Source organism: Acipenser ruthenus, chromosome 1, assembly GCF_902713425.1.
Source record: "Acipenser ruthenus chromosome 1, fAciRut3.2 maternal haplotype, whole genome shotgun sequence".
NCBI lineage: Eukaryota > Metazoa > Chordata > Actinopteri > Acipenseriformes > Acipenseridae > Acipenser > Acipenser ruthenus.
In genome coordinates, this window is record NC_081189.1 from 28,962,461 (window position 1) to 28,974,632 (window position 12,172).

General features: G+C 38.8%; 1 protein-coding gene across 1 annotated transcript in view; it reads right to left on the minus strand.

Annotated features, from left to right (window-relative positions):
* Nucleotides 1–333: 333 nt before the first annotated feature.
* LOC117411679 (glycine dehydrogenase (decarboxylating), mitochondrial-like) overlaps nucleotides 334–12,172 on the minus strand; it is a 34,066-nt gene continuing 22,227 nt past the window's right edge. The window contains exons 15-25 of the mRNA XM_034924094.2: nucleotides 11,857–11,999; nucleotides 8,482–8,557; nucleotides 7,770–7,895; nucleotides 7,370–7,519; nucleotides 6,396–6,508; nucleotides 5,080–5,221; nucleotides 4,869–4,980; nucleotides 4,106–4,201; nucleotides 2,615–2,787; nucleotides 1,133–1,213; nucleotides 334–963 (exon numbers count right to left, since the gene is read on the minus strand). Of these exons, the coding sequence (XP_034779985.1) occupies nucleotides 826–963; nucleotides 1,133–1,213; nucleotides 2,615–2,787; nucleotides 4,106–4,201; nucleotides 4,869–4,980; nucleotides 5,080–5,221; nucleotides 6,396–6,508; nucleotides 7,370–7,519; nucleotides 7,770–7,895; nucleotides 8,482–8,557; nucleotides 11,857–11,999 (1,350 nt within the window). The 3' untranslated portion in view covers nucleotides 334–825. The remainder of the gene's footprint in view (nucleotides 964–1,132; nucleotides 1,214–2,614; nucleotides 2,788–4,105; nucleotides 4,202–4,868; nucleotides 4,981–5,079; nucleotides 5,222–6,395; nucleotides 6,509–7,369; nucleotides 7,520–7,769; nucleotides 7,896–8,481; nucleotides 8,558–11,856; nucleotides 12,000–12,172) is intronic.

A 12,172-nucleotide genomic window follows, 5' to 3' on the forward strand; every position in this document is an offset into this window, starting at 1 on the left:
ATTGCCATTAACCTGTGTTCATTCTTAATGTTCCATAACCTTTTGGCCCTAGTGCGGCATTAAAAGTGTTTTTGGTAATACAGATCAGTCTGAATGTTAGACCTTAGGTACAATGAAATTCCACGAATAATCAGAACTCTCGATAGAGGAATTGCATAGAAACTGGATCTGACAGTATAAATACACAAAACTTAAATTCACCACTAGCATGTTTTGCCTCACCCATGAATTTGTTCATATAACCCCTCAGAGCAGTTACCAGGTAACCGAACGTTTAAAATCCTGCAAATCATTCAGTTTTACGTATTTAAAAATAAACAGAATAAAACAACATTTCAAAAGTATATTCTTTATTGGAATGCTGCAACAGTTTAAAATTCCATTTAAAACATGATATTAGGAAAGGCTGGTTGTTCAATTAAAAGCAATCAGTTTGCTCTTACAAATTAAACACTACATTTTTAAAAACCCATCACATTCCAAGAGACACACACATCAAGGACATCCCATAATATATATTTTAATAAGACCATATAATACTGGGGGAAAAAAAACACTATTTAGTACAGTACGTTCAAATAGTAAATCACAAACAGTACAGTTATTAGTTTAGCAAGGTGCGAAGGTTGTCAAGGCAACTATTTAGGTTGTAGTCAGTGCTGTAGTTTTTTGAAGCACCAAAATACGTTGGACAAGAAGCTGGCACCAAGAAATTGGTTTGTAAAAAGTTATTAGTAGCAGCTGAACAAAATTATGATACCCTTCTCATTGACAGGTTTGCTCAGTTTCTGATCTTTTGTCAGCTTGAGTGCCTTGCATAAAGCTTCATGAAGCCATTTTTTGTTCAAATGGAGATTCGTAAACTTCCATTGGCGGGCAAGTGCAGACCAAGTGCTGATCTCCGTAGATGTCATCTATCCGGGCAATGGTGGGCCAAAACTTGCTTTCTGGTCTCACAAAGGGCTGAAAAACACACAAAAAAACCCCACAAGAGTGCTAGTAAACAAGTCTTTAAAATGTAAAAGATATTGCTATAACTTGCACTTGACAGCAAGGTCACCGAAATAATTCACATATTTGAAGAGAGTACTATTATCTATTTGGGGATGCCAAGATATTTACTAACACTTACCAGTGGAAAAGCTGCAGCTTCTCTGGAGTAGGGGCGATCCCAGTTGGAAGATGAAATGCAAGCCAATGTGTGAGGGGACATCTGTAAGCAAAATCTTCATTATTGCCACACACTAGCTACTGAAATATTCAATATTTATGTATGCACCAACATCTTTATAGATTTGCTGTTTAAGTCTAAAGCCCCTTTCACACTGGCACTCCTACCTGGGTCTGGGCCTGGGTTCTGGCTACGCGGGTCACAACCCAATCAGGATGTGGGTCTAGACGCTTTGATCCGGGTTGAGTGAGACAAAATGCTTGATGGCCTTTTGTGAGCCGACGCAATAACAAACAGCCACGCCTGCGTGAAGGTTTCACTTCCATATTTCACTAGTCATATTTTTGTTCCTTGAGACACAGCATGAGCCAGATTGCATTTGCTCAAATCAACATTTGGGTCAACGGTTCAATCCAGAGAAGCTTGGATGGAAGCGTCAGTAACAAGCTGCTTCCGGAGCATTGATATGTGTATTGTTTACTTGAATTTGTCACCCAGGTCAACCCTGCTTTATCAAAAGCAGCGTGAAATCGTGTACCCGACCCACATGACACCGGGTCCTGACCCGGGTAGAGCATGCCAGTGTGAAAGGGGCTTACCTCTCCTGCTGGAAAAACTGTATTGTTCTATAAACTACTTTACAGCCACATAACATTCAATTGTTGATGTCATCTAAGAGAAAACAAAACACCAGTGCAGTGACATGGCATTTCAGTGTATAGAAATCTAAGAAAATCGCTTACAAGTACCAGTATGTAACACATTCTATTGTAAGAAAGTGTGTCTAGAAAAAAGGGTTATACTTCCTCCTGTCAATGTTTTATTGAGACAGACAGCTGAAGCAGCATTTTAAACATGCCTCGGCTTAACTCTTATTTGCTACCACAGGTTAGATGCTTATAACAAAAAAAAAAAAAAAAAAAAAAAAAAAAAATCAATGTGTCTTTTAAGCATAACTAAGTTTGCAGTATCAAAACTATTGATGAAACTACACCTTTAATTCAGTCATTCTTAACTTGAATACAGTGCTATTCACCATGTAGGACTCAATGAGTTATGCTTTAGGGGCAGGATAGTCTTGTAACAAGCAGATTAGTAACATGCACCCCCCACCACAGCGGTATTGACATACAAGAGATAACTATGAACTACATCTACCATTTGCACATTTAAAAGCATTTCATACAAATGAATGGACAGGCTCCACTATTGATCCCTATATTCAGATTCTCTCAGTAACTGGATATTCAGAATCTTGATCAGAACTGGCCTGCACATAAATGGAATCAGAGTGACAGTTTCCTGTTACTATAAAACACAAGAAGTGTGTCTTAAAATATTGTCATAAAATAACCAGTCGTAGCTAAAAGCACTACATTCAAAAGGTAAGATTTAGTTTACCAACTTTTAGTAAATACAAAAAGGAAGTGTCCTTTCACTGACCTTTAGCGGGTTAATCCTGGAGTCCATTCTGCCCTCCTCAATGTCAGCGATTTCCTGTCGGATGCTGACCAAGGCGTCACAGAATCTGTCCAGCTCAGCCTTGTCCTCAGACTCTGTGGGCTCGATCATCAGTGTACCACTGACTGGCCAGGACATTGTCGGGGCGTGAAACCCTGTAGACCAGTGACAATTTGATATAGATAATAGCAGAGTTGATAATTTACTAGTCTTTCATATCCAGAGCCAATAATTCTTTTTTTAATCTTCACTGTGTAGATAGATTTAACCTCTCCCGATTTGTGTAATCTCTCTTTAAAAATAGCTTGGACAGTGGTCCTCAAAGCTCTGCCCGTTGTGTCTGTGACATCAGGTGACATAAGTAGTTGTAGAAGAGGAAGCAAATTCATTACTACATACTAATCCACGCATTCCAAAATGTTAAATAATTCTCCATTAAAGTGCCATTTCATAAGTAGTCAAAATTGTATTACTCATAAGGCTGAAAATTATGTGCCCGGGGACCACTGAATAATATATACCACTTCATTCAACTTCTCAATCACAACCACATGTATTACCAGAAAAGCACGGCAAAATGTAGTACAAATAATTCGGTACAAATGACAATGGGGGTGCAATTATTTACAAGGGTTACCAAACTGTAGTGTATAAAACTGCCATGGTTTGCTTATTTAGCAGACGCCTTTATCCAAGGCGACTTAGAGACTAGGGTGTGAACTATGCATCAGCTACAGAGTCACTTACAATTACGTCTCACCTGAAAGACGGAGCACAAGGAGGTTAAGTGACTTGCTCAGGGTCACACAATGAGTCAGTGGCTAAGGTAGGATTTGAACCGGGGACCTCCTGGTTACAAGCCCTTTTCTTTAACCACTGGACCACACAGCCTCCTTTTTTGATGCTGTATATCTTAGGTCATAAAAACCAGGCTGTGGTCAAAGCCAAACAGATTGTAGGAGGACTTTCTAGATCACCGAGACGTTTCTAATTGAAGCAGTACTGTGAACAGCATGGGCGTCGTTTATTTGGATGCAAAACTGCAGCTGCTGCGACAGTCACAGAAGTCCACAGGCTAAAGCAATGTCTGTTATCTGATCTGTTTTTCACTCAGCTGATTTTACAAATGAATACAAATACTGAAAATTGTGATGCCAACAGTTAATGGAATATACAGCCATCAAAGCAAAAGCCTGGTTACCTTCTTTTCACTGATAAGCCACATGGCTCCCATAGGGCTGAAGCACAGCAGTAGCTTAACGGCTGACCTTTTACAAATTCTGCTCTATGCCTAACAATTTATGTAATTTAGCTTGTCTGAATGATTCACATTCAAACTAAATTTGCAAATGTGCTAAAGCATTTCTATACAACATTTCTAGTTGAATAGCACACCCACACCACTCACTAAGTGAAAATGCAAGATTGACCATTTTGATGAATGCAGATGTGATAGAATAAAACCTCACTTACCATAGTCTTGCAGTCTCTTAGCAACATCTACAGCCTCAATGTTGGCAGATTTCTTGAATGGTCTCACATCAAGGATAAATTCATGAGCAACATATCCTGCAAGAAAATGAGAAGGTATACATGACAATCCAATGGGTCAATTGCATTAGACTTGAGAAATTAGACTTATAAACCCCATAAAGTCAAATCTCCATGACAATATAAATGTAATTCCTGTAAAGTAATGATGTTAATTCTCCCACAGTTAATACTTAAAAGTTAAGTCAATACATAACTTAATATATGCACAACATAAATTTACCATATATATATATAAATATTAATAGGTTATTCTAGATCCTTCCATCACTTGAGAGGATAAGATAGATATCAATTAAATTAAATCCACGTGATAACGTAGGGCAGCAGTGTGGAGTAGTGGTTAGGGCTCTGGATTCTTGACCGGAGGGTTGTGGGTTCAATCCCTAGTAGGGGACACTGCTGCTGTACCCTTGAGCAAGGTACTTTACCAAGATTGCTCCAGTAAAAACCCAACTGTAAATGGGTAATTGTATGTAAAAAAATAATGTGATATGTTTTAACAATTGTAAGTCGCCCTGGATAATGGCGTCTGCTAAGAAATAAATAATAATAATAACGTTGAATGAAGATATTTAGTAGTGCTAAAACTAGTTAAAATAAGACCAGTTACAAAGATTTATTGTTGAAACATTCTTGGCCCTCCAAATACATTTTGCACAAAAACCAGAACACAAAATGTCACCTCTTGCACCCCTGAAAAGGATTTTGTATTTGCTTTCTAGCCTCTTTGCCATGTAGTTTGCATTCAGTATGGCGATTTCAGTTGCATGTTTCAGACCTCTGGCTCCCATCATCTGTATTCAGAAACAAAGAAGATTCATATTGCCATTTAAAAGTACTGTATAAAAGGGGAGGATGATTAAAACAAGATGTTGTCAAAATAGCAGCTTTACCTTAATATACACCCAGGAGACAGGTAAAATTGCACTTGAGCCCCATGGTGCGGCACTAATGGTGCCCAGGGATCGGGCCATGTCGTCAGACGACAGAGGAATAACTGGATGACTAGGCAAGTATGGGGCAAGGTGTTGTTTTCTGTAAGAAAAAACAGAATGAGTACATTATTGCCATTAGTCCTTGAAGACAGCTTAACTTATTTTATGTTAACCATATACAGTCAACTTATGACAAACTACTTGCAATTTGCTAAGGAGCCCCATTCATCCAAAAATGTAAGTCTATAAATATAAATATTACATAATATTAGCAATGACGTATTGTCTTTGATGTACACATTCAGAATTGTTTTGCAATGTTTTTTTTTTTAAATAGAAAAACCAACTGTTTACTGTAAAAGGTTAAAAATACACATTAGGAGGGTCCCTGAGTGGCTCATCCAGTTAAAGCGCTGCCGCTGGGAGTGCAGGATGAGTCACACAGCTTGGACGGTGCCAGCTCGCGTCCGGGCTGTGCAAAGAGGCTGAACTTTGCTGGGGACTCCAAAGGGGGCGTCACATTGGCTCTGATGCTCCTGGGGTGGGGGATGGTTAAACCAGCAAGTATTGCTTCTCCTCATTGTGCAACAGTGAACCCTACTGGCCAGACACCGAGCACATTCAGAGTGGATAAAGCGGGGCTGATCTCTGTTCTCCAGGATCGGGGATCGGTAGCCCGCCCACCTGTGCTCTGGGTTGCTTGCCATAAAAGCGATTCTAGCTTTAGGTTTGTGAGATTGGAGGACGCTAGCACGCCGTCAGAATGTCTGTGCTGTGTGGGGACTCGCTGCGGTGAGGAGAAAAAACATAAGTGGACATTCCAAATTGGGGGAAAATAAATAAAAATAATAATTGGTCACTCCAAATAAATAAAGAAATAAATAACACATTCAAAGAATGCTATTTATACAAAGTAATACAAACAATCACATTCAACTTTCACTTGTTTTGGATGCATTTTATTTATTTATTTATTTTTATTAAACAAAAAGAAAACACTTTTTTGTCTGCTTGCTGAAATGTTTTCAACCAAGCCAGGAATTAAACGAGGAAGTGTGGGCAGTGTGTTTATAATCTTACTTTTAAAATAACCCAAGCTTCCCTTCAGGAAAAGGAACTTGGCAGGACTTGTTCAGGAGCTGTATTCTTAATATTTAAAACACACAGACAGTTATCAATGCATTTAGTGTCTCTGTCACCAGTGTTGTCTTATTCCTGCTTCTCTGATGTGCCCGGCACCCACATTAGGAAATTCTGGGTAAGCGGGTACTCACACTCCAATGGGTCCCATTCCAGGGCCACCACCTCCGTGGGGAATGCAGAATGTTTTGTGCAGGTTTAGGTGAGAGACATCAGATCCGTAGTCACCAGGACGACACAGTCCCACCTGCACGAACACAAAAACAAGTACCACTTCAGAGCCTTAAGTAATTAGGAAAACCTAATTACTTAAGTATCTGTTTCTTGCAATCTTTCTCATCTGATTGAACAAACAGTATGGGCCCTATTTTGAAGCAAACTCAAAAGGCAAGAGAACATTTTCATAAAGGAATAAAACAATTGGAACAGTGTAAAACTAGCAAGGAACTACATAGTTGTAAGTAGGAGCATTAAGTAACTTTCAATACTTTATTTGCAAGTTAGTTGATGTCAAAACAGTTGTCCTTGCTTTTGCACTTGCTTTAAAATAGGACCACACATACACACACGTCTGATATCCGGTTCAGCCTTGTAACGCGGTAAGTACCGTACCGCCATTGGCGACTCAAAAAAATCGGATTGGACTTCAACATCAGTGGTCCATACCAGTTTTTCTCTACTGAAGTGGTCAGCACGGCCATAAATACCAGATCGGGCTCCCAAAGCTGATTAACGCCACATTTATATTTCATTGTGTGGGGCAGTCTGGGTAGAGCGAGGTATGACTATTGCAGCCTTATATATATATTTCATCTTTGATCTTGCAGGCTTTGAATTTTTGTTGCATTCTAGAAGGACATCTTGGAAGTCAAACCCACACAAGTAATGAAGTTGTTGACTTCAGCTATACATGAAATAGTAACAGGTTTGGAAAGTAGAGTAGCCAGTAAAAACTTTTATAGAAAAAAAAAAAAAAAAAGGTTAACACACATAATCTTGTTAGTGGTCATTTACAGGTTTAACACAGGTTCAGCTATGATGCCGACTTGTTATAAACCCAAGCTAATAATTCCATTGCATTTGCTGCACTTCATTACGTCTTACTCACTTGAGCGTTCATGTTGGCGCCATCAAGGTAAACCTGGCCTCCATGATGATGAATCAGGTCGCAAACATCACTAACATTCTCCTCAAACACACCATTTGTCGATGGGTAGGTGATCATGATAGCAGCCAGGTTTTCTTTGTGCTTGTCCACCTAAAAGAAAAAGCAGCACAGTAAAACGCTTCTGTCAAATGAGTGTGAGATTTTAACTTCACTAGCTCCTGCTACAGTATGCAACAGCACAAAGCCTGTTCAATAATAATGTAGAATAGCTAGGCACAAATGCAGTGCTCCCCTTTAGAACGCTATCATCCCAGTTAAACAGACCATGATATTTGTGTTCCCCCTTGCCTCAATGCCAATAGCACATGCATTATCACTGTAGTAAACCGGAGGCACATACCATGGCTTTTAAGTGCGCAACATCAATGCTTCCGTTTTTGTCCACTTCGACCGACTGGATCTTCATCCCTGCCATCTGGGCACTGGCTGGGTTTGTGCCATGAGCAGATTTCGGAATGAGACAAACCTTTGAGAGAGAGAGAGAGAGAGAGAGAGAGAGAGAGAGAGAGAGAGAGAGAGAGAGAGAGAGAGAGAGAGAGAGAGAGAGAGAGAGAGAGAGAGAGAGAGAGAGAGAGAGAGAGAGAGAGAAAGAAAGAAGATGGATGAAATTCCACCAATTTACCAAATTAAGAAAGCACTCTTTTTCCAGTCATCTTGCCAGGATGTAACAAGCATGTACCATACAGCAAAATGCCTTAAACAGGTGCAGCTTACTTACAGCCATGACTCCATAATTGAGGAGGACTGACTAATAGTTTCAGGCAAACAATCCAACAAAGTGAGGTTTACTGGAGCCTTCAGAACATAAAAAACTTTATGTACCTCAATTTAAGTAGGAATGCACCATCCAGCATATTCTTCATAACAAACACAAAAGGATGCCCACCACCAGGTGGCGCCTCACTTGTACTTAATAAACAGACTATATACATAGTAAGAATAGTAAGATTCTATAATATATTACATATTACGCAGTAGTGAGCGGGCTGATAAACAAGACAAATTCACACAAACATAAGAGACCAGTTGAAATATATACGTGCCACACTTACTGTCCTGTGTGCTTCTCCTTTTGCGTTTAAAAAGGCCTTAATGGCAGCCAGGCCAGCATATTCTCCTTGTGCTCCACTAGAAAACAAAACAAAAATACTGGAAGTTAATGGAGAAGGTAGAAATAAAATGATGGCATATTTATAAGACATGGGTCAACACTACCCTCTAAAAACACAATGCAGTAACACCAAAATATCTGCAAAACAAGAGATATAACAGGACTTTTGGAACAGCACAAGCCCACCTGTTTGTTTTTTTGTTTGTTTTTTTGGTTAACTATTAATTGGGGCTTTTTAAAAAGGTCTTCAAATCAAATAACTGAATCGCATGATTCTGATTACATAATTTAGCCACTGTAATTAACCTGGTTATACTTCTTTGAACAGTTTAACCACTCTTGATTATTTGAGGTTTTATGCAAACTGTTCCAATTCTTTCTCTTTGTGGCAGTGGGTTGGTTTTAGTAGTAATAATAACAATAATAATAATAATAATAATAATAATAATAATGTAATTTCTACAGCATGTTGGGTCTTTTAGAGCGGTAAGTAAACAGGTTCACACATTTGGGACTGCAGATGGTGGCCTTAAGACTGAGTAGAGGGATGGCCCTAATATTGTGGGTGGCTTTACATTGCTGTCAATAGGAAAGAATCTTGTCTGTAGAACAGTGGCCTTAATTGTGATGTAATATTTATGCTGATATGACCAAACAGCAAGGTGTTATTGCGAACGGTATAATACAACTGATCATTGCAGTATGCAGCTTTGGGAGTTCAAAAGTGAGAAACGAGTTTGTTTGTTTTCTAGTTTTTGCCACATTATCACTTTGACTTTACACCAAGGTGCAACGTGCTACATTTCTCTGGGAAAGACCTTGCTAAATTTGCCTCTGTCTATGTATTTTATTGTAACATTAAACTTTATGAAACAGTAGATCACAGAAACCTGGGACGCTTGCTGATTATGAAACAGTCCATTGGCAATTTAATTGAAAGCTTACCAAGAACGTTTATTTGAATTGATTCATTTAAAATGGGTACACCTCACAAGTTAATGACGAGATCACAGGTAACTCGTCGGTGGACATATGAAGAATTGGTTATGTTTTGTAATGCATGGGTACAAGGTCTTTACTCCGAAGGGCATGTTTTTTGGTAAAAAAAATAAACAACAAAAGCAAAACTATTTAAAAACTCACAAGGTTAATTTAAGCATACATAAATGGTTATTTGTAACAGTTCGAACATTTTAATTCAACAAAACATGGGTCAAATTGCAATGGGAAGTCCTACTGTACCAATCATAATTCTAGATAAATGTATCAGTGACTTTATATTTATATTTAGTAATAATCCAAGGCCAACAGCATGTACAGCTTATCAAAGTCTTGTTTGCAAGTTACTAAAGGTTAAACCTGCAACACGTGCTTACATTTCCACCTCTATTAACAATCGTGTACATTATTTACACAAGATATGAATGGAATTTATAAGAGAGACACAGATAAGTATAGTATTGCTGTATAGTCCAGTGTCCCACTATCGCTGTACACATTGCAATAAATGCCTTTTCAGTTTGTATATGTATGGAAGACTATAGTTAAACATGGGACCTTTAGTTCAGAGCCATTACATTAAAATGGTGTGGCAGCTAAAGTTTAACAATCCATTTCACAACCTTCAGTACCATTTTCACGTTCCACTTCATGCTTCTCTGAAACTATGGGACAGTAAAACGACCCAACATTAAATATTTCCTATGAAAAAGGACACTGTCCGGCACGCTGTCTGACTCCTGAGGAACTGCAGGCCTCCTTGAAGGTTTTACTTTCAAAGTTAATAAAACAAAAGCTATAAACCTACTTTTGCATGTCACAATGAGGGTGGATATAGTTTGTCAAGGATTAGATGTACAATTTACAAAAACAATGGAAAACTCAAATCAGCACCACATGTTAAAGTCATGAGGCTCAATGTGAAAAACAGGTCTTGCCTAATATCTAGTCTAAGCTGTTCCTTGGCTTGGAAAAGTACTAGACAATAATAAAGCCAGTAAAACTTTTGACGGGTGAAATGCTGAGGTCATCACTTGCTAGACATATAGAAATGCGAACTCATAACATGTCTCCACAGGTTCAACATCATACATAACAGTGGTAACCTCCTTCACAGAAAGAGTGCCATCTTTTCATAACATTTCACAATGGAAAAGACCCATTACCTTTATTTAACACTACATAATAAATTTGAAAGAAGAACAAATCCTGGTATAACTATCAATTCTAAATTTTGTTTCTGTTACACAACACCTCTCCTTTTCAAGATACCACACTCAGCTTGTATTTTTTTGCATAAACAAAAAGGCAAGGTCCATGCATGGCCTTACCCTACCATACCACAGCGCAATGTGAATGTCATTGTGGGTCTGGTCAAAACCACAACTCTGGACATTCTGTAACCTCTGAACTTGCTGGTCTAGTGAAGATGCAAGTTGACATTTTGAGTTTTCAAAAAGCCCCCCAGCACTGAATACTGCATTTCTGCATGCGATAACATTTGTGATATCTTGAAATCATACATCTGATAAGGGCTGGACAATAAATAAATTAACACAAGTTGTCATTTTATTAGTAGGTCAAAGGAGGATTACCGACAGGGGTGAATGACAGTTTGACCTAGTCTTTATTATTATTAGTTTATTTAGCAGACGCCTTTATCCAAGGCGACTTACAGAGACTAGGGTGTGTGAACTATGCATCAGCTGCAGAGTCAATTACAATTACGTCTCACCCGAAAGACAGAGCACAAGGAGGTTAAGTGACTTGCTCAGGGTCACACAATGAGTCAGTGGTTGAGGTGGGATTTGAACCGGGGACTTCATTACTTTTATGCCAGAAATGTTTCCTTTATTTAACCCTAAATGCAATGGGAGTACACCAACTTGTACCAAAAGATTCCCCTGAATAAATTGAAAAGACTAATTTATAATTCATTTTAAGCCTCGTCCGTGCTTAACTTCAAAAACTGCTCATGTGCAAATTGGCAAATAGTATTGCTTACTGCATATGACATAATTAGGTTTTTGTGGAAAACTCTCCTTATTCTGTGCAATTTTATTGTGACCAAATAAAATATAAAATTGGAATTGCCCTAAGAAGCAGGTGAGGACAGCATCTCCCAGGGAAAAAAGTACAGATTAAAGATACATGGACAGTGGCAGTATTTTGTTGTTCTTGTTATCTCATAGCCTTTACAGCCAGCACCATGTGAAAAAATTTGATAAACTTCACAGGTCTCACATTCCCTATATAATAATGCTGCTCAGCTTATGTTACTGCTAAGCAACGTTGGTCCACCAAAGTAAACACTGACCTGTTTGGTTGGAAGGAGATTTTGTCGTATCCAGTGATTTCACACAAGTCCCGCTCCAGTTCCCTGAAAAGCTGCTGGTAGCCCTGAGCCTGATCTAGAGGCACGAAAGGATGGACGTTCGCAAACTCCTTCCAAGTGATTGGCTGGGAAGAGAAAGAGCCAGCTTTAAGCAACAAGTGGCCATGTGGTCAACTTAGACCAACACAGAGAATACTAGTGCTACCCAAGTATTAGTAGAATTATTTTACTTTTGATAGAAAAGTTCAGATACTGTCAGGAGGGCCTGGCCTTTGAGACAGAAGGACAGGATACAACA